Consider the following 25,551-nt stretch of genomic DNA (forward strand, 5'->3'; position numbering starts at 1 on the left):
TGGAAGAGCAAGCATGACACGATTCAACTTTTCGTCATTTGCCGAGACTTGCTTTGTGTCCTACTTTGTGGCTGATTTGGGGGAACAGTCCTTGGGCTGTTGAGAAGAAAGTGTGTTCTCTAATGTTTGAGTGGAAAGTCCTGTAGAAGTCTCTTAGATCCATTTGATTTCTGATGTCATTTAACTTCGGATTTCTCAACTTCGTTTTTTTTTTTCTGAATGATTTCTATATTGTTGGGAGTTGGGTTTTGAGGTCACACATCAGTGTGTTAGGATCAGTCTATGACCTGAAAGCTAACAGAGTTTCATTTATGAAATTAGGTGCTCTTGCATTTGGTGCATAATTGTTTAGAACTGTTGGGTCTTTTTGGTGGAACTTTCCTTTATTGGCTAAAAAATGCCCTTCCCTCTCTCTTTGACTAGTTTTCTGACTTGTTTGGCCTTGGAACTTATTTCGTCACATAGTAAAATAGCTCTACCTGCTCTGACTTTTTCTATCATTTGACCCTGATGTGGTATCAATTAATGGTGAAGTGTGTTTCTCTGAGGTATTAAAAAGATGGACCCTGTTTTCTAACCCAATTTGGTAGTCTGTGACTTTCAACTGGGGGAATTGAGACCATTGATATTGAGTTGTTTTTAGACAGTATTTATTAATTCCTGATGTTTTGCTGTGGTGGTGTTTTCTTCAACATCTTCTGATTAACTGTTCTGGAATTATTTCTTATTCCTCATGCTCTTTTGGGTGCATTTGGTCCTTAAGACAAAAGTATTCCTTTTAACTTCCTCTGTGAAGCTGACTTAATGGACACAAAGTCCTTAAATCTCTCTTTATCACAGAAAGTTTGGCTTTCTCCTGTTAATATGATTCATATTTTTTAATATGGAGTTTTTATCTACATGTATATCTGCACACCAGAAGAGGATGTGGAATCCCATTGGACTATAGTTACATATGGGCGGAATCCTACATGTGGGCCCTGGGAATTGAACCCAAGACCTCTGGAAGAGCAGCCAATGCTCTTAACCACGAGCCATCTGTCTGGCCCCCATGATGGATATTTTTGCTGGCTATAGTAATCTAGGTTGGCATCTGTGGTGTTTCAGAACTAGTAGATCATCAATCTAGGCTGTCTGACTTTCAATGTCTCCTCTGAAAAGTACGATGTTATTCTGATGGGCCTGCCTTCTATGTGACTTGGTCTTTCTCTCTTGAAGATTTCAGTGTCCTTTCTTTCTCTGTACACTTAGTGTTTTGATTATTAAATGACATGGAAAATATCTGGCCCTGTCTGTTTGCTGTTTTGTGTGCCTCTAGCACCTTGATAGGTGCAATATTTAAGAAGTTTTTTTCCCTATGGTTTTGTTGAAAATATCTTCTGTGCTTTTAAACAAGATTTCTCATCTTTCATCTGTATGTTCATAGATGTGGTCTTTTTATAGAGTCCCAGAATTCCTGATGTTCCATTCCTGGTTTTGTTTGTTTGTCTAGATTTAACATTTTATTTAACTGGGTGATCCAATTCGCTACCTCGTCTTTGAAACCTGATATCCTCTCTTCTACTTGATCCAATCTATTGAGGCTTTCCTCTGAGCCTTTTGTTTGACTTTCTGAGTTTTCCATTTCGACTTTTATTTCAGTTTGGCTTTTCTTCAGAGATTCTATCTCTTTATTAAATTCTGTTTTCATATTTTAAATTGTTTTCATTATTTCATTCAGCTGTTTGTGTTTTTCTGTCTTCATTCAGACATTTATTCTTATTCTCTTTGAGTTCTTTTAACATCTTTATAATTGCTATTTTGAAATCATTGTCTTGTGTATCAGCTAAGTTGTCTTTCTTGGGAAATATTACAATGGGATGCTAATTTCTGGACAAGACATGTTGTCTTGGTTACTTATGCCATTTGTATTTTTGCAGTGGGACCTGGGCTTCTATATTTCGGTGACTGGTGGTGGTTATTGGTATGGCTATCTGGTCTGACCTTTGTTGAGTGGGCGTTTGAGTCTTGACTGTTTCCCCAATATTTTAGCTTGTGGACCAGCCGAATGGTCCTTGAAGTTCAGTCTTGTACCAAATCTATGTTGATATGGGAATGAGGTATCAGGAGTGGTCCCAGATTAACTACACAGGTGCAGCTTCGGAGCAAACCTACAGGCTTAGTAGGTTCTTGCAAGCAATCGTAATAAGTCGGTGGCCAGTTTGTTGGGTTCTACAGGTAGTACTTTGGTAGCAGGTAATAGGTCATAGCAGGAGTGGGCAGTGTTCTGTATGGGTGAGGAGTGGGCAGTATTCTGTTCAGGTGAGCCAGAGGATGCCACGCTATCCTCAGGTAGCAATAGGTGGGGTAAATGCTATGCTGGGGATCCCTATCTGAGGTCAGGTACAGGATGCTACATGGTCCCAGGATGGTGTAGTGGATGGGTGTGCTTTATTCTTTAAATATACCCCACACCCCGTGTATACCCACCCCCCACTAGGCTACCGCGTATGTTCCGTCACTCGCTATAAGCTCCACCCTTTAGTAGCTCATATCCAAGAAGACAGAGATGAGATCTAAATTGGGGAATCACAAGATTTTTCGGAGTAATGAGCTTCTGCTGAGAATGGAAACAAAGAAACGTATTTTAGAGTGGGCGGTCAGAGGCATCCTTCCTGACGTGGCAATGCGCAGGCAAAGACAGGATTGACAAGCAACAGACAGCTGTGTGGGCAGGAGAAGGGCAGCCATGCAGAGGGAGCAGCTGGTGCAAATGCCATTAGGCTGGGATGTATTGGGATATGCTACAGGGAGAGAGCAAACAGTATGGCTAGGACACATGGAAGAGAGAGAAGGGAGCTGGAAAGGGGCTGGCTCTCAGAGACGCTGTAACCCAGGTGAGACCAACACCCAGAAAAACCAACGGAGCTTCCCAGGCACGCTTTCTGTGTGCTCTGCCCAAGCCCAGCTGGGTCCTCCCTCAGTGGCCTCTTGAAAGGACTGGCAAACCAGGCCAGCTACCAGCTAGGCTGGCATCGAGAGCTAGGTTCTTGGAAAACTTGTAGTAGCTGCCAGTGGTTATCTTGATTCCTGAAAATCCAATTCAAGCCTTGCACAGGCAGCCCTCCCTGCTCCAGGGGGTAAGCTCGATCTCTAACCCCGCAGCAGCCATTGCTCCCACCAAAGATAAAGAACAAAGGTTTTTAGGAACGTGAAATGATAACACACATCAACATTTGTCACGACGCCTGACACAAGTGCCAACTAGAAATCAGGCCTGGCGGCGCACACCTATAATCTTAGCACTTGGGAGGCGGAGACCGAGAATCATTGTCTCAGTTTCTTTCCTATTGCTGTAACAAGACACCGTGACCAAGGCAACTTCTAAAAGAAAGCATTTAATGTGTGGGTTCGTACTCCCAGAGGGTTTGAGTCCATGACCAGCATGGCAGGGAGCAGGGCAGCAGCAGGCAGGCATGGTGCTGGAGCAGTAGCTGAGAGCTTACGTCTAATCCACAAGAAGGAGGCAGAGAGAGCTACCTGGGAATGGGGTGGGGTTTTGAAACCGGCAAGCCCACCCATAGTCACACATCTCCTCCAACAAGAGCGCACTTTCTAATCATTCCCAAACAGTTCTGCCAGCTGAGGACCAAGCATTCAGAAGGATAAGAAGATGGGGTGTTGTGGGATATTTGTACACTGTGTTAATATATATTGGCGTGATTGGTTTAATAAAGAGCTGAAGGGCCAATAGTTAGTCAGGAGGTATAGGTGGGACTTCCGAGCAGAGGGAAGAAATAGGAGGAGATAATCAAGGTGCAGAGGAGACACCAACAAGAAATGGAGAGAGTCAGACATTCAGAATGAAAGGAAGATAAGAAGCACATGTTTTCTCCTCTCTCTCTCTCTCTCTCTCTCTCTCTCTCTCTCTCTCTCTCTCTCTCTCTCACACACACACACACACACAGAGAGAGAGACAGAGAGAGAGACAGAGAGAAATTTGCACACACACATAATTAAAAATAAGATAAATATTAGTTTTAGAAAGCCAGGTATAGTGGCGCATGCTTTTAGTGCCAGCACTCCGGAGACAGAGACAGGATGATCTTTGTGTGTTCAAGGCCAGCCTGGTCTACAGAGTGAGTTACAGGACTCCATCCTGATCTGGAAAAGCAGCCCCATTTCCTGTGTGGGAGCCAGGAAATGCCTTCTCACTGTGGCCCAGAGAATGTCCTCCTTCAACCTCTTACCTTTGACTAAGTGACACAGTGCTCTAAGACAGTCGGGCCCAGTCGAGCAAGTCTTATCCCACCCCCACGCCCATCCGCTACTCAGTCGTGGTCCTCCCACCCATCCCTCTCCATGCATCCCTCTTGGAAAGCCAGCAGAAAAGGCTGTGCTGAGCCAAGATGCGGAATCGGCTGGGCCCACGTTGCCACAGGCCTGGCTGGCAGCAGAGACAGATGCACAAGATTTGAGTGACCCTCTGTGCCACTGAATGCAGCCAGGCTACATGGTCATGGGGACTTCAAGCAGCCCCAGCTCACACATGCCGCCCCCCACAATCCCACCACCAGCTGCCTATGCTCCATCAACTGAGGGAGACTCGGCCTCAGATGTAGGAAACCAAGGACACTGCCAGGATGCTGCCGGGGAGCAGCAGAGTAGCAGGCTAGCTCGGAGAAATGTCACCATTTATTGCTTTTCCCAGTCGCGTCAACCCTCAGCAAACAGACGTTCCAAGTGACAGAAAAGTTATTTTCCAGTTTCCCAGGGTCCTGGACCCAGTAATAACATCTTCCTGAAGGGCAATGGGTCTGTCTTTAACCTCGCCCTCTTTAGCAGGTACATAATCTGGAGGCTTCCAGCAGCAACCTGGGGTGTTGTGTGCTCCCTGTGTGCGGATGGTTGGATGCTCGGTCGCTTTCCCTTCTGGGAAAATGCCAGGCCCTCAGGCCTAGGCTCAGCCAGTGCAGGGTGTCTCTTCTTTCCACTGGCTCCTCTGGAAACCCACTAAGTTATCTTAATTACCACTCCTCCTTGCTCTCTGCCAAGAATTGGGGAGATTTATAATTGGATCAGTCAAATATTTACTGTGGTTTATTTCTTTGCCACTGCAGCTTCTTGTAAAAGTTGCGTTTTCATGCCACTTCTGGGCATGAGGGATGGTTCACAGGCACGGCCCTTCTCCTGCAAGTCAGCTAGGGTTATTCCTCCAAGGTCAGAGAAGAAGGGGTGGGGAAGGAGGGAGAGAGAGAGGGAGAAGGAAGAGGAAGGGAGGGAGGGAATCAGGAAGGGAGAAAAGGAGGAAAGGAGAAAAAAAGTGCACACTTTGAGGAAGAGGGATGTTTTCTATCCAGGTTACTGTACTGTTTCCCCTTCGTCCCCTGGTATAAAAGAGACAGAGGACACTGTGTCTCCTTTGTTATGACTGGGTTGGCTATGTACTCCTAATGCCCTTCAGGGAACTCTGTGGCCTGTTAGAATGTGTTACGCCATGACCTTTATAGCCAGCTAAGCAGAGCATGGCCCCTGAATGTGTCCATTTCCTGTTCCTGAAGTGGCTGGTCCTGTCCTGAGCCTGAGTTATCAGTCCCCAGTAAAAATGGAGCTCTAGCCAGGCTTCGGGAAATGCTGTCCTTATAGTATCACCCTTGGCTAGCAAGGAGCTTGTAGGCAGGGAGACTGTCTGAAACCACATCCTAGACCACAGACGCACCCTGAACCAGCAGGTCTCCCTCCCTAAAAGCTCCTTGCTAGCTCCCAGACCCTACCCTGGACTGCAGTCTCCACACTTGGCTCCACAGACCCACGTTGTGTCTCTGGACCCTCCCTGGAGCAGCAATGAGCAATGCTTGTGCTGTATCAGCCTATGAGTAGAGAAGCCAGATGTTTCTCTGAAAGAGGACCAGGTGTGTCAACTGGAATGCGCGGGCAAACTGGGAGAGGCACTCTACAGATACCAGAGGGGCAGTTTCACCAATGAATGGCTCTCCACACTCTCATGGGTAACCCGTCCTCTTCTGCCTGACGAGCGAGGAGAACAAGGCTGGAATCTGCTGCCATCTTGGGGAGTACACTGGAAAGGGAAAGAGAAATGGAGCAGAGAAATCCATGAAGCCTGCAGAAGGGGCAGGTCACCATTTCAGAGGCTGGTTGTCACCAGCAGTGATGGATAGATAGTTCATGGAGCAGTTCCAGGATCTTTTCCAGGTGCTAATCGTCACATCCAGGCCACAGTTCTCTTGGGCACTGCTGCCGTAGTTTGGTACCAGGCCCTGGCATGCTCAGCAGAGGAGAGAGGCTATATGAGAGATTCACAGGGCACCTGGTGACAGAATTGAAATGATTGTGGGGCTTGTATGGCATTGCCCAGCTAGCAGTAACGGGACTACAGAGCCATAGTGATCTCTGCCACAGAGGCCGCCAAGTTGGAGTGTCAAAGAAGGAAGGGACATGAGGCACAATAAGGGAAGAAGCTCATTCACATGGTTTACCGTGCTGAACTGGGAAGCAGAGTGCTGAGCATCTCTCAAATCTTGGCGGTGCTTATGAATTTCCAAACGCCCAGCCCACAACCCCCAATCACACACACACATTCTAACTGGTCATGCCGGACTGGCTAAAGCTCTCCTCTCTTCTCCCATTTAAAACAGTGCAGTAGAAGACAAAAGCAAAAATCATCATTGCAGACAAAACTGTTGCTTCATCCCAATTTTGTTTCTCTCCATATCATGCATTTACAAGTTGGCTATTTTATTTGTTTGATGTTTAACAAACATTTATCAATCATTTTCTGCTCTGGTCAGATTTGGTAGGGGCATGACATCCAATAAAGATGGCTGAAGTTGTGAGTGCACAGTTTGTGCGCGCGGCCCTCGTAGTTCCAGGCGCCAAATATATCAGTTCAGTTCGTTCTTAGAGCTATGTTTTGCTATGGAAACCATTGTCTTACCTATTGCAAGGACAAGAAGACAGAGGTTAAGGCCCTTGATAGCTTCCGCAAAATGCCAGCAAGCAAGTGAAGACCGGAGCTCAGAGCCTGACCCAGGCAAGCAAACCCTGAAGCTGTCACTCTGAATACTCCAGCAGCCACTGAGTCCCTGTGCCTGCAGCTTCCATCCTTCTGTGTGGACTAACGACGGGCACAGGAACAATTGTGTCGTTTAGGGAGTACGATAAGAGCTCAGAAAGTGATGACATACACAAAGGGATACAGAAAGTGAGATGTGTGGGCCACCGGATCTTCTCTCGCCCTCCCATTCACGCCTTGTTGGAGAACCCATGGCTGGCAGATTTCCTCTAAATGAAAACTGCCCTCTAAACCTCCACAGAAGGCCTCTGAGGAGTCAGCCAAAATAAATGCCCTTCGTCTACTCTGAAAAATGCCTTCTTCCCCAGTCATTTGATTGGCTGGACAGCAAGACCCGCCACTAGTCCTGAGCCATTTCTGTGTCCCTCGGCTGGCCAGCCAGCTCTGCACCGCATGACTGATGCCCAAATTAGTCGTGAGCAATGGCTCCGCACAAGTAATCACCTTCCCCAAACTTTCCCTCCTGAGAGTGATAACTCGGACCCCAGGTGAAGCCTATTCTTCTCCTCTCACAACCAAGGAAGGTATAGCCATTGCTCTAGCTCACAGCCGCCTGTGGACACCAGCGTTCATGGTCGGACATTTACGAGGTTGCTAGGGAACAAATGCCTCGGTTACAAAGGTCTCTGGAAGCAGCGTCTGTTTGTCATATCCCTCCAAACCATTTATTTCAGCCCATAAGGACGATGGTGGGCAGTGGAGTGTGGGGCAGAGGGAAGCTCCCCACAAACACTTACTTACTGAGATGTGAGCCGTTTCGTCTTCCCAGAAATGGCCATCTCGCTCCCCACGTGAACGACTAGAGCCGCGTGCTGCCTCCCTGGGGTCCTTCCGAGCTGCGCGTAGGTGGGCCTCAGTCACTAAGTACTTTTTAATTTCTTATCTCCCTGGCACTGCCCTGAGCATTACCTTGTGTCATCCCAGTACCGTATTCCTGAACTTGAGGTGCCACCACCCCTGAGAATAAAAATAGACCCCGCGTCAAACAATAGCGAGTGTGGAGTCAGAATTCAAACGTGGGTTCGTCTAATGGCAGAGCCTTTGTGCTTAAGATTACTAAGGCTTTTGATTTGGAAGATGGGCGATTCTAATGAGGGAGATATCAAGTTAGGCAATTCCTGGAGCTTCCGGCTATGAAGTCGGGAGGGGGTTATGGCTGATGTCTGCAGTGTATGTGGGACTCTTTCCATGGAGGGGAAGGTAGACAGCGCTTTATCCTGCAGAGGTTTTTAATCTGCCCGAAGCTCCGCACTTGGGGTCTTCTCTGAGAGTCAGAGTGCAAGGAACTGTTCTGTGTGGTGACTGTGAGTTTGCAAGATTCATCCATTTCTACTGGGGTTTATCGATTTTCTTGTCAACAGGAAGAAACATCGGTGTCCTCTTTGCCTTCCCTGCGTCTTCCCTGTCCAGCCCCTGGGCAACTCGTGGCTTCTCTCCCTTAGAATGTCCCCCGAGTGCCTGCCCCTCACTTACTGTCCTCATCAAACTCTTTTCACCTCACGCCTGACTCTGCAATCTCCACTTCCTGAACCAGTTTTCCTACTTACTTTCCATTCCCTATAGACCAGTTCATATCCCACCTGCAAAAACTAATTCCTCCGAACGTCCTCCAATCACATCCGTCACTGCCCGAGAGTTTTCAGTGGCTCCCTCTCCCCCGCCGTGAGATTTCACCTGGAGCTTCGAACATGTCTGTCTTGGCTAACGCTGGAGCCTTCGCTCCCTCATCCCCAGAAACCTTAGCTGTTGCATTTGTGCTGAGCTCATCTCTAGCAACTTACAACCTGGTTTCCACAGAAACGGGCTTCAACATTTAAATGTTGCTTTCTTTCAGACCAGGCACTATCAAGGCAGAAGTATCATAGCTGAACAGAACTTACTTTGTCCCGATTTTTGCTTTGCCACTTAGGAAGTGTGTGACTTTAAACAAAATGCTTGGTTTTTCTGAACTTTAAGCCCCTAACCCTGTAAAATATGGACACAGCCCGGAGCACAGCTCTGCACGTAAAGTCTAGCATGGGAACGGCCCTGCGTTCGATACCCAACAAAACAGAGAGAAAGAGTAAGGAGGAAATTCTCGCAATTAAAGTACTGTATTTTTTATTCCAGAATTACCGATGTGTGCTTGTGACAAATAGAAATAGGATTAATAATAATACAGAGTCGAGATATAGCTCGGTGGAAGAACACTTGTCTAGCATATATATGAACTCAGGTTTCATTCCCAGCACTACAGAATATAAATAAAAATTAAGTCTGGAGTTTGGGCAAGCACCTATAAATCTAGCTACTTGAGAGGCTGATGCACAAGGATCACAAGTTCAAAGACAACCTAAGAAAGCTATCCAGACTCCATCTCAAAATAAAAATAGAACAAGGATAGAATTACAGCTCAGTAGCAGAGCCCTTGTCTAGCATCTGCAAGGCCCTGAGTTCAAACCCCAGTACCACTGAAAATTAATTAATAATTATCATTATAGGTGTAATAAGTTATAGCTGACACTGTTTTATGACTTATATAGCTAATTTTACTTTATAAAAGCATAGTTAAAAATTACTTTCCTATTAGCTGACGGGCAGTGCTGACTAAGGGTACAGTTGAAAATGGGCCTTACACCTTGTCCTCTCTCTGCTCCCCAGTATGACTTCATGGAACGCCTGGATGGAAAGGAGAAGTGGAGCGTGGTGGAGTCGCCCAGGGAACGCCGGAGCATCCAGACCCTGGTGCAGAACGAGGCCGTGTTTGTGCAGTACTTGGATGTGGGCCTGTGGCACCTGGCCTTCTACAATGACGGCAAGGACAAGGAGATGGTTTCCTTCAACACAGTCGTCTTAGGTAGGTCTGGGGCCCCTGAGGGGAAGCTCTATAAAGGGCGGGATGGAAATGATGGGGGCTCTCCATTGTATGTGAAGGCAGGCTGCATAGTCTCTGTACTTGGCTCTGACTGCACATGAATTCCATGGGAACCAGCAGGAGTCACTACCAGGCCTGAGAATGTCTGAATCAGACAGCTGGGGCCAAGTACCGTGTGGCCAACCAGAGGTTATCAGCTGCTTTTCTATTGCTGTAGCAAACGCCATGGCGAAGGCAACTTGCAGGAAGAAGGGTTGATTTGGAGCTTGTGTAAATTGGTAACAGTCCTCCACTGTCGCAGCAGGGATGTGTGGCCGCAGGCAAGCGTGGCAACTGGGGTTGTGAGTCAAGACTGAGGGCTTGCATCTCCAATAGCAAACAGGAAGCAGGGTGTACACCAAATAGTGCGAGTCTTTGAAACCTCAAAGCCCACCCCCAGTGACATACCTTCTCAGCCTCCCCAGATAGCCACCAACTAGGGACCAAGTTTTCAGATGTCTGGACTGCGGGATGTTTCATTCAAAGCACCCCGTTGAGCACATAGCTGGGCTTGTAATCGCCTCCCTTCCCTACTCATGAAACAGAGGCAATGCCGGTATCACCTTCCATGCTCCTCCTAGGAATAAAGAATGCCTTTTTATTTCTAAGTCTGTAGCAGAGCCAAGAAACACTGGCCATTCATATCAGCTGTAACCTCTTAAAAATTGAGAGTATGTCAAAAACAAAAAAAAAAAAGGCTTTTTTTTTCTCTTAACTTAAAAAGACAGCAGGGGAAAAGATACAGATGTTTTTAAAAGTCATATATTAATTCCCAAACAGGAAGGCCTCAAAATGCTTTAATTCAATGCCTATCACTTTGGACATGTTTTAGGCCTGCTTTTCGCTAGGCATGAAGATAAAAGCTAAGGTTTAATCCAAAATTGCCTCTGCTGTGTGCTTATAAACCCCCCCCCAAAGAATGATTCCTTGTAAAGAATCACGTTTTTCTAGAAAACCCTCGAATTTTAACATTAGAAGGAACTGCAGTGACCATCATTTAGGTTATGAGTTTCCATCTTCTGCTGATAACTGATCCATACAGAAGCTCCGTGAGTCAGCAGGTGACTGTGCTGTTCCACTGAGGACTAAATTGAGTTCTGTGGCGCTAACTGGGGCCTCAGGGTCCCAAGATGTGGGAATGCCCTTCCCTCCTGAGCCCTGGCCATCATCATCATGTCACCCCAGCTGCCGTTCACCGCGGATTTAGGATTCACTAGAGGGATGGAGTTAGGGCATTCGTGAGAAAAGGCCCTCAGAGAGCAGGACTAAGTCCCAGATTTTCTTTCCCACATTGTAGCTGGGTGAGTCGCCTTGGGCCTCAATCTCCTGACTAGGAAGATGAGATGATCCTATCCCAAAGGCTAAAGTGAGGATCACCATGAATGAACCTGGCCTGCATCCAGCAGTCACGAATTGAAGCCTGTGACTTTAGGAAAGCACCTGGAAACACTGTTAATCTACTTACTACATTGTAGAACTTCTCTTTGGGCCCCCACATGGCTTTCTCAAAGAATTTCTTATTCTTGAAGGATCTATGTAATCCATCCTGAATGTCAGACTGCAATTCTTTCTCAGTAACCACATTAGAATTGTATAAAATCACGTATTTTGGGTAGTGACCATAGGTCTAAGGTTGATCCTTATTCTTTTTCTAAGGAAAAATGGGCCCTCCGAAGGCTAGCCAAATGTTCAAGAGTAGAAGTTGGCACACTGAAGCCCAGGGGCCAAATCTGGCCTACTGCCTGTTTTTATAAATAAAGTTTTATTGGCACACAGCCACATTCATCTGTTTGCATGTTGTGTGTGGCAGCTTTCCCACTGTTACAGCAGAGCTGAGTGTTGCAACAGGGACCATATGGCCCACCGAGCCTAAATAGTTACTATCTGTCCCTTCACGGGGAAAGTTTGCCAACCTATGCTCCAAAGCCATGTCATAACTTAGTCTACTGGAAGTCATAGAGGAAGCTCCCAACAGATGGGAAATCTCTAGGGTGATGTTAGGTCCCAACAGGGGAGCGAAGTAGAACAGCAGAGACAAACTTACAGAAGCAAGGAACGAGAAACAGAACTGGGACTAGAATGAGAAGATCACGATGAGCGATGACTTCCCTTTCGCCTCCTGGTGTTTAAATTCTCAAAGTACATGACAGAGCACGCATGGCGGCTGGCTTGGTGGGGAGGCGTGGAAAGACGGTCACCACAGCAGCGGCACAGGGTGCCGGATCACATGTTCACCCTCGCCATGTGCCACTGGCTCACCCAACCCCCAGAGTAGCCATGGTGGTGGGGGAAGCCACTGTCCCTCTGTCGTTTGGAAATGGAGGATGGCAAGGCTGAGAATGTAAAAGGATTCACCCAAAACCACAACACCAGAGAGTTGACGTCAGAGCGCAGACTTTGCACGGCTGTGCTCTTAGTCTTGAATTTCTTTGGGATCTAGCCAAACGCATCGCCTTCCCCTGAAACCACCAGCTTTCTGGGGTTACCTTGCAATGGCGTCTTGCCCCATTTCCTCACCCTGTATGGACACAGAAAGGTAGCCTGGAGACTACTCCCACCCCCAGTCATTACCCTCCCTGCCTGTCAAAGCTGGAAATAGCAATTCTCCCCCAGAGGGTTCCTCTCATCTACGCTGTAGCTCAGAGACAGAGTCAAAGATAATCAGCCTAATAGTTGGGAAGACATCTTGATAGAGCAATGATAGCAATTGGCCTGAAATGTGGGAAAAGAACAGTGTTTTCTTTGGTTCGGAAGTTCTTTCCCACACACCTATCATCAGGGCATTCTCCCTCAAGAGCAGTCAGGGGCAGGAAAACCCCCCATGATGGGAAACAGAAGGAAAGTGTTAGATGGGTGTGGGGCGATCTCACTATAGATACCCATGACTCAAAACTCTGCCATCTCCTCCGGAGAAGCAGCCTGCCTCTCAGAAAAGAGCATCCTCCTGGAAACCACAGAGGCATGTTCTAGAAGCACACTGTGAGCCCCACTGTATATAACCCCAACTCCTGGAGCCAGGAAGAGCTCGGTGGTGGAGTACTCACCTGGCCTGTGCAAGGCCCTGGTTTCAAATCTCTGCCTCGCCACAAAAAACAATAATAAAATAAAATCTTTGAATTCCTAAGCATACCTTCATCTCCACTGTTTCTTCCACACAAAAACTTAAATCATGTTGATTCAAAGAGAATAATCTTATAATTGGAAAAGGGACTGAAAAGGGCAATACATTTAGAACTTAATCATCTCTGTGTGGGTTCCCTCCCCCCAAAAAATATAAAAATGCTTCAAACATAAGTCCACAGGAAAAGTAAATGTTCAGTAAACTCCATTATAGTTTTGTTCACTACAGATTCTCTCCCTCTTAATCATGTACACACGCACACATTGACACACTTCTGTGACTTCTTGCCACTGTATAGCAAGCACTAAGGACCTCGGGCATTGATGGCATCTGGCCTCATCTTGGGAGAGGGGAAGAGACATACTTGAAAAATTTAAAAAAAAAAGATAGACTATCATAGCCAGTGAGAGAGGTGACAGGAACAAAGAAGACCAAAAGCCCACATTGAGGAAAGGGAAGGAAAAAGTCACCCAGAAGTGAGATAACACCTAAACTAAGGCCTAAGGATAAATGTCCCCAGCCAGGGCCATGCAGACAAAGTAGGCAGCATGCAGAGACCTCTGTCCCCCTTGTACAGAACCATGGTGACAAGGAGCTTCCCAAGACCCTTGCTGCTTTAGGCCTGAAAATACCAAGTTGGGAACCAGGGACATAGGTCCCAGAGCCACTCAGTTCTACCCAAACACCCAGGTTGCCATGATCAGTGAGAAGCAGTCACTACCTGTTGTAATAGGAGTGGCGGGGCTGTGTCCCCAGCACCCTGGCCGCCTGCTAGCTTATGCCTCGAAATAACAACACACAAATTGTATTCATTTAAACACTGCTTGGCCCATTATATCTATCCTCTTCTCAGCTAACTCTTGCACCTGGACTAGCCCATTTCTAATAATCTGTGTAGCATCAGTCTTACCGGGAAAGATTCTAGCCTACATCCATCCTGGGTCTGAGCTTCATGTGTCTGCCTCAGAGAGCAGAGCTATCGCGTCTACCAGGGAGAGGGGAGCATGGCGTCTCTCTGAGCTCACTTCTTCTTCCTCCCAGCATTCTGTTCTGTTTACTCCTCCCACCTATGTTTTAACCTATCAGGGCCAAGCAGTTTCTTTATTTAATTAACCAATGACCTTCCTCCATCATTTCCCCTTTTTCCGTTTAAACAAAAAAGGAAGGCTTTAACTTTAACATAGCAAAATTACATATAACAAAACAGTTATCAAGTAAAAATTACAATATTTACATCTATTTTATCTTTATCATAACAAAGGAAAACAACTTAACTATCTATTCTTCAACTGCATCAAAGACTCCAGAAGGATATAATATTACCTAAGTAAACAAGAAGCAAGAAACTTTCAAAACTCTAGAAATGACAGAGACATCTCGCTGCCTGTACAGTCACCTAAAGTTCCTCTGTACCGTTGGGGCATCCATCTTCAGCCTACAGGCCCATAGTATCCAGCAGACATTTTCATCAAGCAGGAAATTCCAAAGACAGTTCAGTCACTTTCTGCTGTGTCCTGCAGAATGTCTCGCAGACTCTTTCATGAGTCAGGAACCCTGAAAGACCATCTCACCTTTAGGCAAGTTCAGTAGTCCTCTCTCTGCGGGTTCTCTGTGTCCAGTTTATGCAATAGTCCAGGCAAGAGCAGTTTCTTGCCCAAATGGCTATCAAACTCCATAAGGATCCTCTTCGATGCCCATCTTCCTCTTGAAGTAGTGTAGGCCTCGGCTCCCAAGACGTGTAGAAACAGGAATAGGCCCAGCCACACCAGTCCTCCAAACCTGCATGAGATTTCTAACTTCGGTATCTATGGAAGCACCCTGTGCCCTTTGAATAAAAGATGAGCTCGCAAAACCTGCAGCTGCTGTGCATGCTCCTCAGACTCTTAAAGAACTCACCCAAAGGAGCTGGAGCTGGGCTGTGAACTTTTAGACATCAAGTAAACTAGCAGAATGGTCTTTATAGTCTTTTATGTATTTGGAGGGAAGAAGAAGAAGAAAAAGAAAGCAAACCCACTCACTGAGTTTCCTCAGAAATGAAGAACAGCTTGATTCAAGGTAATAGAAGTGAATGCTAGAGAAAGATGGCTGGAACGCACCGTTTGAGCACTCAGCGCAGGAAGGAGTGTGTGAAGAACATGTCCCGATACCACTCACGTGACTCCTTCACAGCACCTTCCTTTCCTCAGGTTGAGTCACATCATGTGTTGGACCTACTGGCTCATATTTTTCTTTTCATCATCTTAGTTGTTTGGAATCTGAAAGCTTGAGTGTGTCTTGTTTGAATTTAGAACAAAAAGGATCATTTTGAAAGAACATGCCCATCTGAATCGACATGAAAAAGTTCCAAACTAATCCCCTGAAAGATGAGATGACATTAGGGATAAGGAGAACCAGGAATAAGATTCTAGTGCAGGGTAGAGAAAGCAGACTAAATGGTGTTCACAGAAAGTATTCTGTGAACACAAAAACTAAGCTTAAATGACTGTTATTGAGGTGGGGGACTGGAGAGATGCCTCAGAGGTCAAGAGCCCTGGTTGTTCTTCTAGAGGACCCAGGTTCAATTCCCAGCACCAGCATGGCAGCTCCCAAATATCTGCAACTCAAGTCTCAGGGGATCTGACACCTTCTGGACTCCAAAGGCACTGCACACACGTGGTACACAAACACGCATGCAGGCAAAACACCCATACACCCGAAAGGTTTAAAAAAAAGAGAAAGACTGTATAGAACCCAATGCCTGCTTCTTGCAGAACTCTGAAACATGCATAGGGAAATATAAGACTTAAGTATAGCCACACATCAGTTAAGATAGGGCGAATTCCTTTCACTGTGGCGCACACATCATGAAGCACTCACACAACCTGAGAAGGCTGCAGGGTGCTGGCCCACACTGCCCAGTATGTTGTCCAGCACCAGCCACACCTCGCCTGCAGCTCCTAATTCTGCTTGTCTTTTTCTTATAATTCCCCAAAGAGGAGAACATTTTTGCATTCCAAGTCTGAGATTAGGACACTCTATACCTGAGGATAGAATCCTGGATCCTTTATTTCAAGCCACATCTTAAATTGGTGGAGCAACTTCAGGGTGAAGGCATGGCAGACAGGTTTTTAGTGTCTAAAATCCTTTCGATATCCAGACATGGAAACTCCCATAGTATTTAAATCCAAATAGACTGTTTCTTCTAAAAAATAAATAAATAAAATCAACAACAAAAGGGAGCCTGGAAAGATGGCTCAGTAATAAGAGCACTTCTTGCTCCTGCAGAGGACCTAGGTTGAGTTCCCAGCACCCACATGGTGGCTCATAACTGCCAGCCAACTCCAGTTCCAGAGACTCTAACACCCTCTACCTGCCTTCATGGGTACTACATGTGTACAAAGCACGGATACAAGTAGACCAAAAACTGGTACACAAAAAAATGGGTTTTTGCCCTGATTGCTCTTCGAACTGATGAGGGAGAGGGACTTGATCGGGGGAGGAGGAGGGAAATGGGAGGCGGTGGCGGGGAGGAGGCAGAAATCCTTAATAAATAAATAAATTTTTTAAAAAAGGGGGGTTTTGATCCTACTGCACGTACTGGCTTTGGGGGAGCCTAGGCAGTTTGGATGCTCACCTTACTAGACCTGGATGGAGGTGGGCGGTCCTTGGACTTCCCACACGTCAGGGAACCCTGATTGCTCTTCTAGCTGATGAGGGAGGGGGACTTGATCGGGGGAGGGGGAGGGAAATGGGAGGCGGTGGCAGGGAGAAGGCAGAAATCTTTAATAAATAAATTAATTAATTTAAAAAAACCTTAAAAATATATAAATAAATCTTAATAAAATAAAAGGAATAAAAACTGTGCCTGTCCCTGCAGTCCAGAATGGGTTAGCACGGGCACAGCGCTGGTTACCTCCACGCTTTGCTGGTGTTGACCTTGACGCGGCCTGTTCCCTGTTCCCTTCGCTCACCCTTGATCCTCACCACCCCTTTTTGGGTTGTTACAAAAGGCAGGTTATTAAACGACCACACAAGCGCGGCGGAGAAGAAGGTCATCGCTCCATCTCTCTCTTTCAGATTCAGTGCAAGACTGTCCACGTAACTGCCATGGGAATGGTGAATGCGTGTCTGGACTGTGTCACTGCTTCCCAGGGTTCCTAGGCGCGGACTGTGCTAAAGGTACGTGTCCACCACGCCCCTGCAGAGGGGTGGGAGAAGGAGCACTCTGGTCGCCTTCCCATTAAGTCCTCTGCGCTTGAACTTTGCAAACCCACGCATGCGCCAAGACTCCCTCTTTGGCAAGGAGCCGGTTTTGATATATGACCAGCGGCCAGTGTGTCTATAGGAGTAAGGCAGGCAGCCTTGGCACTGAGGTGTGCTGAGAAGAAAGATTTGCTAAAAATGAGATGGTCGGATTTCCTGTAAAAGCAGAAGTGAATTACCATCACTCCTTTCTTATAATCATTAGCTTCTATGTAATGGGAGATTAAGCATCTCAGGGTTAGTGAATTTCATTCATTCTGGCCAGCTACACTCCTAATCTAGGAAGTGCTATTTATCTTTGTGGAATTGGTTTTAAATTGTATTATTAATTTATCTAGACTGCTTTGCAAAGAATGGCTGGGGCCTTGGGATTCTTGGGGGAAAGGTAATTTAAGAAAGAAAATGACTCTCTGAAGAACAAGGAATTTAGAGGCTGCACACCTGGCTTGGAAGAGACCTTCAGTGTGACCTTGAATTGGCTCTCAGGGTTAAGTGTAGTTGGGTCACACACACACACACACACACATGGGTATCCAGAACACCACAAACACATTCACAAGTGTCTTGCTGTCCTTTTCTGTTTCGTTTCTAAAATGCATGATGCTGCGTGTAACACAGAGTGCCTACCGGCAAATAGGGAAATGTGAAAATCAGCAAGGGGACATTAAGAGACCTCGCTCAGCTTGAGTTTTCCGGTCTCGACTTTGCCCGTACACATCTCTGCCCCTTGGTGACCTTGTGCAAGTCAGTCAGCATTTCCGAACTTTGATTTCCTGATCTAGAGAAGGGAGCATGACGTCAGAAGTCCAATGCGGGTGGTGTAGATACGTACAAAGCAGAGTACCAACAAGTGCACAGCAGTGAGTACTAGCGCGGTACTAAGTACTACTCGGAATTCTGTATCTCAGTAGAGCCCATTGTAAGGTGCCAAAGGGGTTGGTTTTGTGGCTATTTATATTTTAATTTGTTTATATAATCAAGTCATCTTTTCATCACCTTTATTTGCATTTCACTAAAGATTTCTGCTTTGATATGAAAAATCACTAAAACTGCTACGACATAAATAATATCATTGCTTTGTTCAATCTTCAAATCTCTTCCTCTGGAAAATAACATCTAGATACTCTCTGTAACTTAAAAGATTTGAGATTTGCATCCTGATGAGCACTCAGTGTTAAGTGAATGAGACTTTTATATCCCAGAATCCCTGGCATTGGCGACCATGTAAGTGACATTCTTTCCTAAGACATCTTGTCTGTCCCATAACATACAGGTTTGGTCAACTTCTCAGATGTGGAAAGACAGGAAAGATGAAGTCTGTGAACAGTTCCCTTAGCTGTGTTCAGCAGAGCACACTCACGCCCCAGGACACAGGGTCATACCCATAAGGAGAACAGCCCACTATCGGCCCCTTGCAGTGCTGGCTCCAAGGGGTCCAGTGGGGTGGAGGTTGACCCTGCATTACCATGTCGAGTGCTTTTCCTAGGGACGGCTTAGAGGAAGGCAAGCCTCAATATCGTCTGGATGGCTTTTCTTGTGTAATCTAATTTTCCTGAGAGTGAAGGCATTAATGAGAGGAAGGACTGAGTCGCCCTTTTATATGTGGCTGCAAATGGGCCGAACACTCAGCCGCGCGGGGCTGTGAGCTGTAAGTGTGTATTAACACTGACACACATCGATGTATTATTAATCCTAAAAACCATGTGCGCTCTGATTGCACATCCAGTCGCTGGCCTTTCAGACCCAAGTACCCGGCCAGTTAAGAACTCTCCGCTCCGAATCCATTTGCAGACGCGTGTCCATTCTGCGTTATGGATCCGTAATGGAGTGTACATTCAGCTGCTTAAAAGGACTCTCGGCGTGTGTTTTGCATCCGCCTCCTGTGCTGTGGCTGGGCGCACCCTCCAGGCGTGCATTAGCCATAGAATATAATTGATCCTTGTGAAAGAAATATTGAGTGGCTGTTAAGAGGAGTTACTCCTTCCTACTCAATCGCCGCTCCTGAAATCAGGCTCTGAACTTGTATGCATATTTTAATTTAACTGTTGATGCATATGATGGGTAAAATTGAGGCGCTTAAAGAATGAAATTGCTTTCTGCTGTATCCCTCATTTATTGTAGGCAAAGTTGGTTTAAGAGTATTGGAAGCAACTGCCTGCCTCTCTGCCCTAACAGCGCTTCCTCCTTCATGCTGTTGAAGCGGCCACAGGTCAAGTTGCTTTGTTATGAACCATGTATGCTTCCTTCCGGTTCCAGCTCTTACTTCCCAAACTTTGCCATCAGTACTTTTACTAACTTATTTTTAAATCAATTCATTTAATTTAAATTAATTCATTACACATACACAGATATATTTCTTTTAAAAAGAACAATGCCAAAGCAAAAATTGAAAAAAAGACTAGAATCAGTTGCCATGAATATAAAATGTGAATGCCCCTTTAAAAGTAACCAGAGAGTTGCCAGGTGGTGGTGACACACGCCTTTAATCCCAGCACTAGGAGACAGAGGCAGATCTCTGAGTTCAGGGCCAGCCTGGTCTACAGAGTGAGTTCCAGGACAGCTAGGGCTATTATACAGAGAAAACCTGTTCATATATATATATATATATATATATATATATATATATATATATATCCAGAGATTTGTCTTCTTTGCCACATTTGTCTTTTTTGAATATTTAAGCCAAGTCATCTTCTAACCTTTTATGACTCACTAAGTACCCAGTAGTAGTAAGCTGAGAGGTGGCGATGCATATCTTTAATCCTAGTATTCAGGAGGCAGGGGCAGGTTGATCACTGTGAGTTCGAGGCCAGCCTGGTCTACAGAGCGAGTTTCAGGACAAGCTCCAAAGCTACACAGAGAAACCCTGTCTTGAAAAACCGAAGGAGGGTGGGAATCCAGTAGTGAGGGCTGAGGCTGTAGTAGCATAGAGTGATGGTCTCAAATGCATTAATGCAATGCATGAGGTCCTGCGTTCGATCCCCAGCACTGCAAAACAAAAAACAAAACAGAAGTCAAGAACCCAGCCATAGACCCCGAATATCCATCCAAAGCCTGGCTTCTTAGGGAAATCCAAGTTTAAGCACCTCGTCCCATAGGCGCTGGCTTCCGAGAATCAGAGAATGCCCTGAGTGCCCATGTGTGAGAAGGGATCTGCAAACAGCTGCCTGGACTGCTTCCAGCAGGGGAACTCTAGCCCCAGCTCTGATGCTGATCTGATACTGAAGCCTGCACTCCCACTACCCTCAAATACTAAGTATGTGCTGGGCACTGTGCAAGTCATTGAATGCATACTATCTCATCTGTCCACAGAGCAGCAATGTGACATGGGTCAGAGTTTTACCAATCTTCCCCACACCGATTTTTTTTTAAGGCTTTTTGCATTAAAAATGGTAAAGAAGGCTCAGTGGGTAAAGGTATTTGTCAACAAAACTCACAGCCTGAGTTCAGTTCCAGGGACCAACACGGTGGAATGAGAGAGCTGAGACCTGAAAGTTATCTTCAGACCTCCATACCTGTGCATACGCACATACGTGTGCACACACACACACGTACACACACACATGCGTACGCACACATACACCTCTATACATACACACACATACACACACACAAACAGTAAATATAATTTAAAATTTTTCAAGTAACTTAAAATATAAAGACAAGTTACCAAAACAGGAGAATTTCTAAACACAGCCCCCCCCCCCTCAAGCCTCTATAAGGTCAGCATTTTAAATTTAAACTTCAAAAACAGAGACTTAACACCCATGCCGTAATTTTAACTGACTTATAGACTTTTCTTTCCACTTTTGCCTTCCACTCCTGGTTCAGGATCCCACGCTTTGTTTCGTTATCATGACCCCTTGGTCCATCTGATCCATCTAACCCATGATAGTTCTTTAACTCTCCTTGTATTTCATGGCCTTGGCCCTTATGAACAGCATTGCTTAGGCAATTTGTACATATCTCTCAGTCTGGGCTTGTCTGCTACATTTTATGACTAGACTGAAGTTACACATTTTAGATACTATTTACCCTTCAGTGAATTACATAAGTGACGAATGAAGCTCCTATGCAAATATGAAGAAATGTTGAATATGGTTGTATGAATGTGCACGTGTTTGCCTTTCTCTCGACATTTTGCATGGGCAAACCAGCTTAAAGGTCCAACTCCATTGGTGTTGTACCGTCTGTCAGTGGCCAGGAGAAGTCCCAGTCACAAACAACTTTTAAGCCCAAGAAACTGGTGTTAGCAGGGAGTAGCCTGAAGCTGATAGAGGAAGGTCACAGGACTAGCAAGAGCAATTGGCTCTTGGCCTCCTGCTGCCCACAGCAGCCTGACCCATCTCCTGGCTGGAACCCACCACCGCTTCCCTTCTTTCTGGATTAAACCACTGCAGGAGACATGAGCACAAGGTCCTCCCCCCAACATCAGGAATGCATGGCACCTTTGTTCCTGCTCTGACAGCTGTACCCCCAAATGCCTTGGGTTCTGCCAGTCTGCTAGCGTAGGCAGCCAGCAAACTCGGGCCCTCCTGCCAGGGGGGAGAATGTGCCACGTTAGCAGGCGCAATTCCCATCACATTTAAGCGACCTGGTGTGTGTCCAAGTGACAGAAATACAGATTTACTCTCTTGACCTCACACTGCGCACTCCGTGCCCTCAGATGTGCGGTGCAGGCAGCCGTCCCTTGTCTTCTTATAAACCTGCCAGTCTGCATCAGGCGTCTGAAGTCATCCTTCCACAGAGCCTGGGGACCATCAGCACACATTTATGGAGCACTCATTCTGCACCCCTTGCTGTCCTGGGGCTCCCAGGGGCACGGAGATCAAAAGGGACCTGACCCTCAGTAGGAACGTTGGATGCTTCTAACGTGACACTCCTAGTCACTTGAGGGAACTTAACCATGCAAATGCCTATTACGTGCCTGCTAGGAGGAGACTGCTGCATGAAGAGCCAGAAACACAAGGTGTGCAGAGCAGCTCTGGGCCCTGCTTGCAGGAAATAAGGAAATAAGCGGCGCGTTTTCCCACACTGCGATGGGAAACTGAATGCCCAGATGTTACTAAGGGGGAGAGCAAGAGGGTTATGAGGCACAGAAGTGGTATATTGTAAGCAGTGGAGGGGGGAAAGGGGCTCTCAGGATCCTTCAACAGCCTTGGAAATCACATTGAAAGAGGAAGATGAATATAAAAGATTTATCGTAACAGCAGGCCCTAAAGATGGAGACACGGCAGACCACACCACACAGAGGCTACATGGAAGGTGGCCCCTAGAGCGAGACAGATCCAACAGGTGGGAAGCAGAACTTGAACCCGTGGTCAAAGGCACTTACTGGGGATCAGGGTAGCTTCGCCATAGCCGGTGTGAGGGAATGTCGCCAGGCCCCGCCCTCGAGGGAAGGGCTGACAGAGACCAGCTTGAACACACAGGTGCATTCAGTAGCCTGGGCTAGGTTCCCACAGCCTGTTAGTGGGAGTGTTGTGCCTTCAAGAAGAATTAAAATTTCTAAAGTTGATTCTTTTTTTTCCCCTTGTAAGAGGAAGTCTCACATAGTTCAAGTAGACCTTGAACTCCCTCTTTAGTTGAGGCTAGCCCCAAATTTCTAATCCCCTTGCCTCCACTCCCAAGTTGCTGAGATTACAGGCATATACCACCATACCTGTTTTTTTTTTTTAAAAAAAGAAATTGAAAAGTATACAGTATAGTGGTATTTATAAAAGTAGTCAGTTAGTAAAAAGAGAAAGAGAAAAGTCTCAAAGAAATTCTGAGGGAACTGTGGTGAAGAATCACGTCCACTGTGACGTAGATGAAGGAATCTGCTCAGATGCTGTCTACTTCCCAATGGTTTGTACCTTTCCTCCTCAGTTGATCCTCCAGCCCAGCTATCATCCCACTTCTGTCTGAGGCACGGGTCACCCCCCCCCCAGCCTTCCTGTCATGGCCCTTCCTCTTGCGGGGCTCCCTCAGCGTTGCAAACCTGTTTGCTGGGGGCTGGAGGCTCTGGGTTATTATTCCTTTTCTTCTTTTTTACTTTCATTTCAAGGCCTTGCATTGGCTTGACTTTTCCTAGACTTGCGTGCAGACAAAGTCCCTCTGCTTTTCAGAAGTGAGCTGAGACTCAAACTCTCAGCTTAAACTCAAGCGCCTCTGAGGACTTATTCAGGCTGAACTGGAGTCTCCAAACACAGTAGAGCCGTAACAACCGGGAGCCACAGCTGTTAGGTGACTCGAATTTAGTAACTATTAGAAACGACAACTCCTGCTGCCAAACAGCTGTCAACAGAGCCCCAGAAATACCACAAACTTGGGAACATAAAGTTTGGTGTTTTTTTTTTCCTCTAGGGGTGAGGCTCAGCTCCTATCTAGTTCTGTGGAGCCTTGAGGAGGAGAGAGTGAGGACCTTGCTATTTCTCTCCAAACAGGCAAATGTACCCCCACCACCCAGGCCCTCTTGGCCACACTCTAGCCCTTGCATCAAGCTGCCACCACGATCATTATCACTGACATTTATTGAGTTCTTATTGTGTGCAGACCAACTCTGAGAAGCTGCATAATTGTCACACCACCAGTGATGCTCTGTAGGCGACAGTCACCTCAGAGATGAAGAAAATGAGGGGCCCAAGAGGTTGAATAACTTGCTACCATTACAGATTGGAAGTAGAACTGCTGGGCCTAAACCCCTCACGGTAGACCAGCCATGAGACGGGCTTCAGAGAGATAAGGGATAACAAAACAGGGGTTTGCACAGTGTGCCTTATTAGTCTGTAGTAGGGTTCTGCTCTTAAATCTGGGGGTGTAAGGACAATAAGAACATGGTTAAGGTTTATTAGCAGAGACATAGTTTGACACCAAGGCCATTTGAGGCCAAACTTGATGCTCCAGCCGTGTTCGCTGAGCAGTCCCAGGTGGGTTACTTCACCACCTTTTCACCCTTTGCCACCTCTTCCATTCCAGGCCTCCACACTGTCCTCAGGTCCCTTTCCCTGTGTAGTGGCTACCAGCCTCTCCACATGACTCTTCTCCTCTTCAGTATCTCTGGAGCACTCTCAAGCCTCTTCCCAGCTGTAGTTGCTCCCCTTGAATACCCTCAGTGGTCCCAGAGACCTGCTCAGCTCTGTGTAGTTACCAGGGAGATTACCACGATGCCAGTTCCCAGATCCCTCCCCAGTGCCAGGCAGTTGGATCATGGGATTAGATGTGGCTTAGGATGCGCCTCTCACCAAGGCTGCTAGGGCCCTCCCTGCAAGTGCTTAGGGTCCACATTGTGGAGGCCCAAAAATGTAAGCCTGTTTCCACCTTGTCTAAAGGGCAGAGAATTTGAGCTACACATCTTGACCTAGGGTGTCGTTACTTAGTTCTTTGACCATTAAATTGGCCCATACAGGTGGTCTGCTCTACCCTGACCAATGGTCAGGAAATTTAAGCATACTTCTGCTCCTTCTTTTGAAATAGGAGGTTTGACCTGGGGAGTGGCTGCCTTTGGGACACTTGGTAGGGTGGGTTCACCGCCTAAACAACAGAATGCTAATGACTTGATGCCTCACGTATTGAAGCAAGTAGCTGTTCTAGTTGTCCTTTGTATCATGGCAAAGCAGTCTTTTGTCTTCTTCCCCCTGTTGTATTGGGGTACAAAATGAATGGAAAACTAAATGTGGTGGATTTTTAGTATTCACTGGAACTCCCTCCCGGTACTATCTTTTGTTTTCTGTTTTATTAGTTTTACTCGTCTTCATGGTCATTGCTAACTCTTGCTACCCCAGTAAGTGGTATTTTGGTCAAAGCTGGTCTCCGATACCACATTCTGGTACGGGAGAACAAGTAGAATGGTGTTCAACCATGACCCACACTGCTCTTGCTCCATACAGCCCACTAAGGCCCACATGTCACAGATTCAAGGATTTAGCCCATCAAAGTACAGGGATTGCTCATTCCTCTTTGCTCATAGCTATCTTAGCTGGAAAAAAAATCCCAGAATGCCAAGACTTTACTATTCAACCGCTGGTCTTTTGTGGAACTCAAGGTCACAGATCACTACCTCCTGCCAGCACTCCCACAAATGACCCTGCTGTCACTCAGAGGCAGGAAAGGCAAGGATTGGGGCTAGGGCTCTCTCATGCTCTTCCACGCTGTTCTGCTGGAAAGACAGCTCGCTTTCTCTTGCTGATCAAAAGCAGTAGCTGCTGTCTTTGTCCTTGTCCCCAGTGTGGTACCCAAGCCATA

General features: G+C 46.4%; 1 protein-coding gene across 12 annotated transcripts in view; it reads left to right on the top strand.

Annotated features, from left to right (window-relative positions):
- Tenm2 (teneurin transmembrane protein 2) overlaps window positions 1-25,551 on the top strand; it is a 1,235,501-nt gene that overhangs the window by 1,061,168 nt on the left and 148,782 nt on the right. For all 12 annotated transcript variants that reach the window (XM_075941316.1, XM_075941315.1, XM_075941317.1 and 9 more), the window contains 2 exons: window positions 9,713-9,908; window positions 17,143-17,244. In XM_075941316.1, the coding sequence (XP_075797431.1) occupies window positions 9,713-9,908; window positions 17,143-17,244 (298 nt within the window). The remainder of the gene's footprint in view (window positions 1-9,712; window positions 9,909-17,142; window positions 17,245-25,551) is intronic.

Source organism: Microtus pennsylvanicus, chromosome 11, assembly GCF_037038515.1.
Source record: "Microtus pennsylvanicus isolate mMicPen1 chromosome 11, mMicPen1.hap1, whole genome shotgun sequence".
Taxonomy (NCBI): Eukaryota; Metazoa; Chordata; class Mammalia; order Rodentia; family Cricetidae; genus Microtus; species Microtus pennsylvanicus.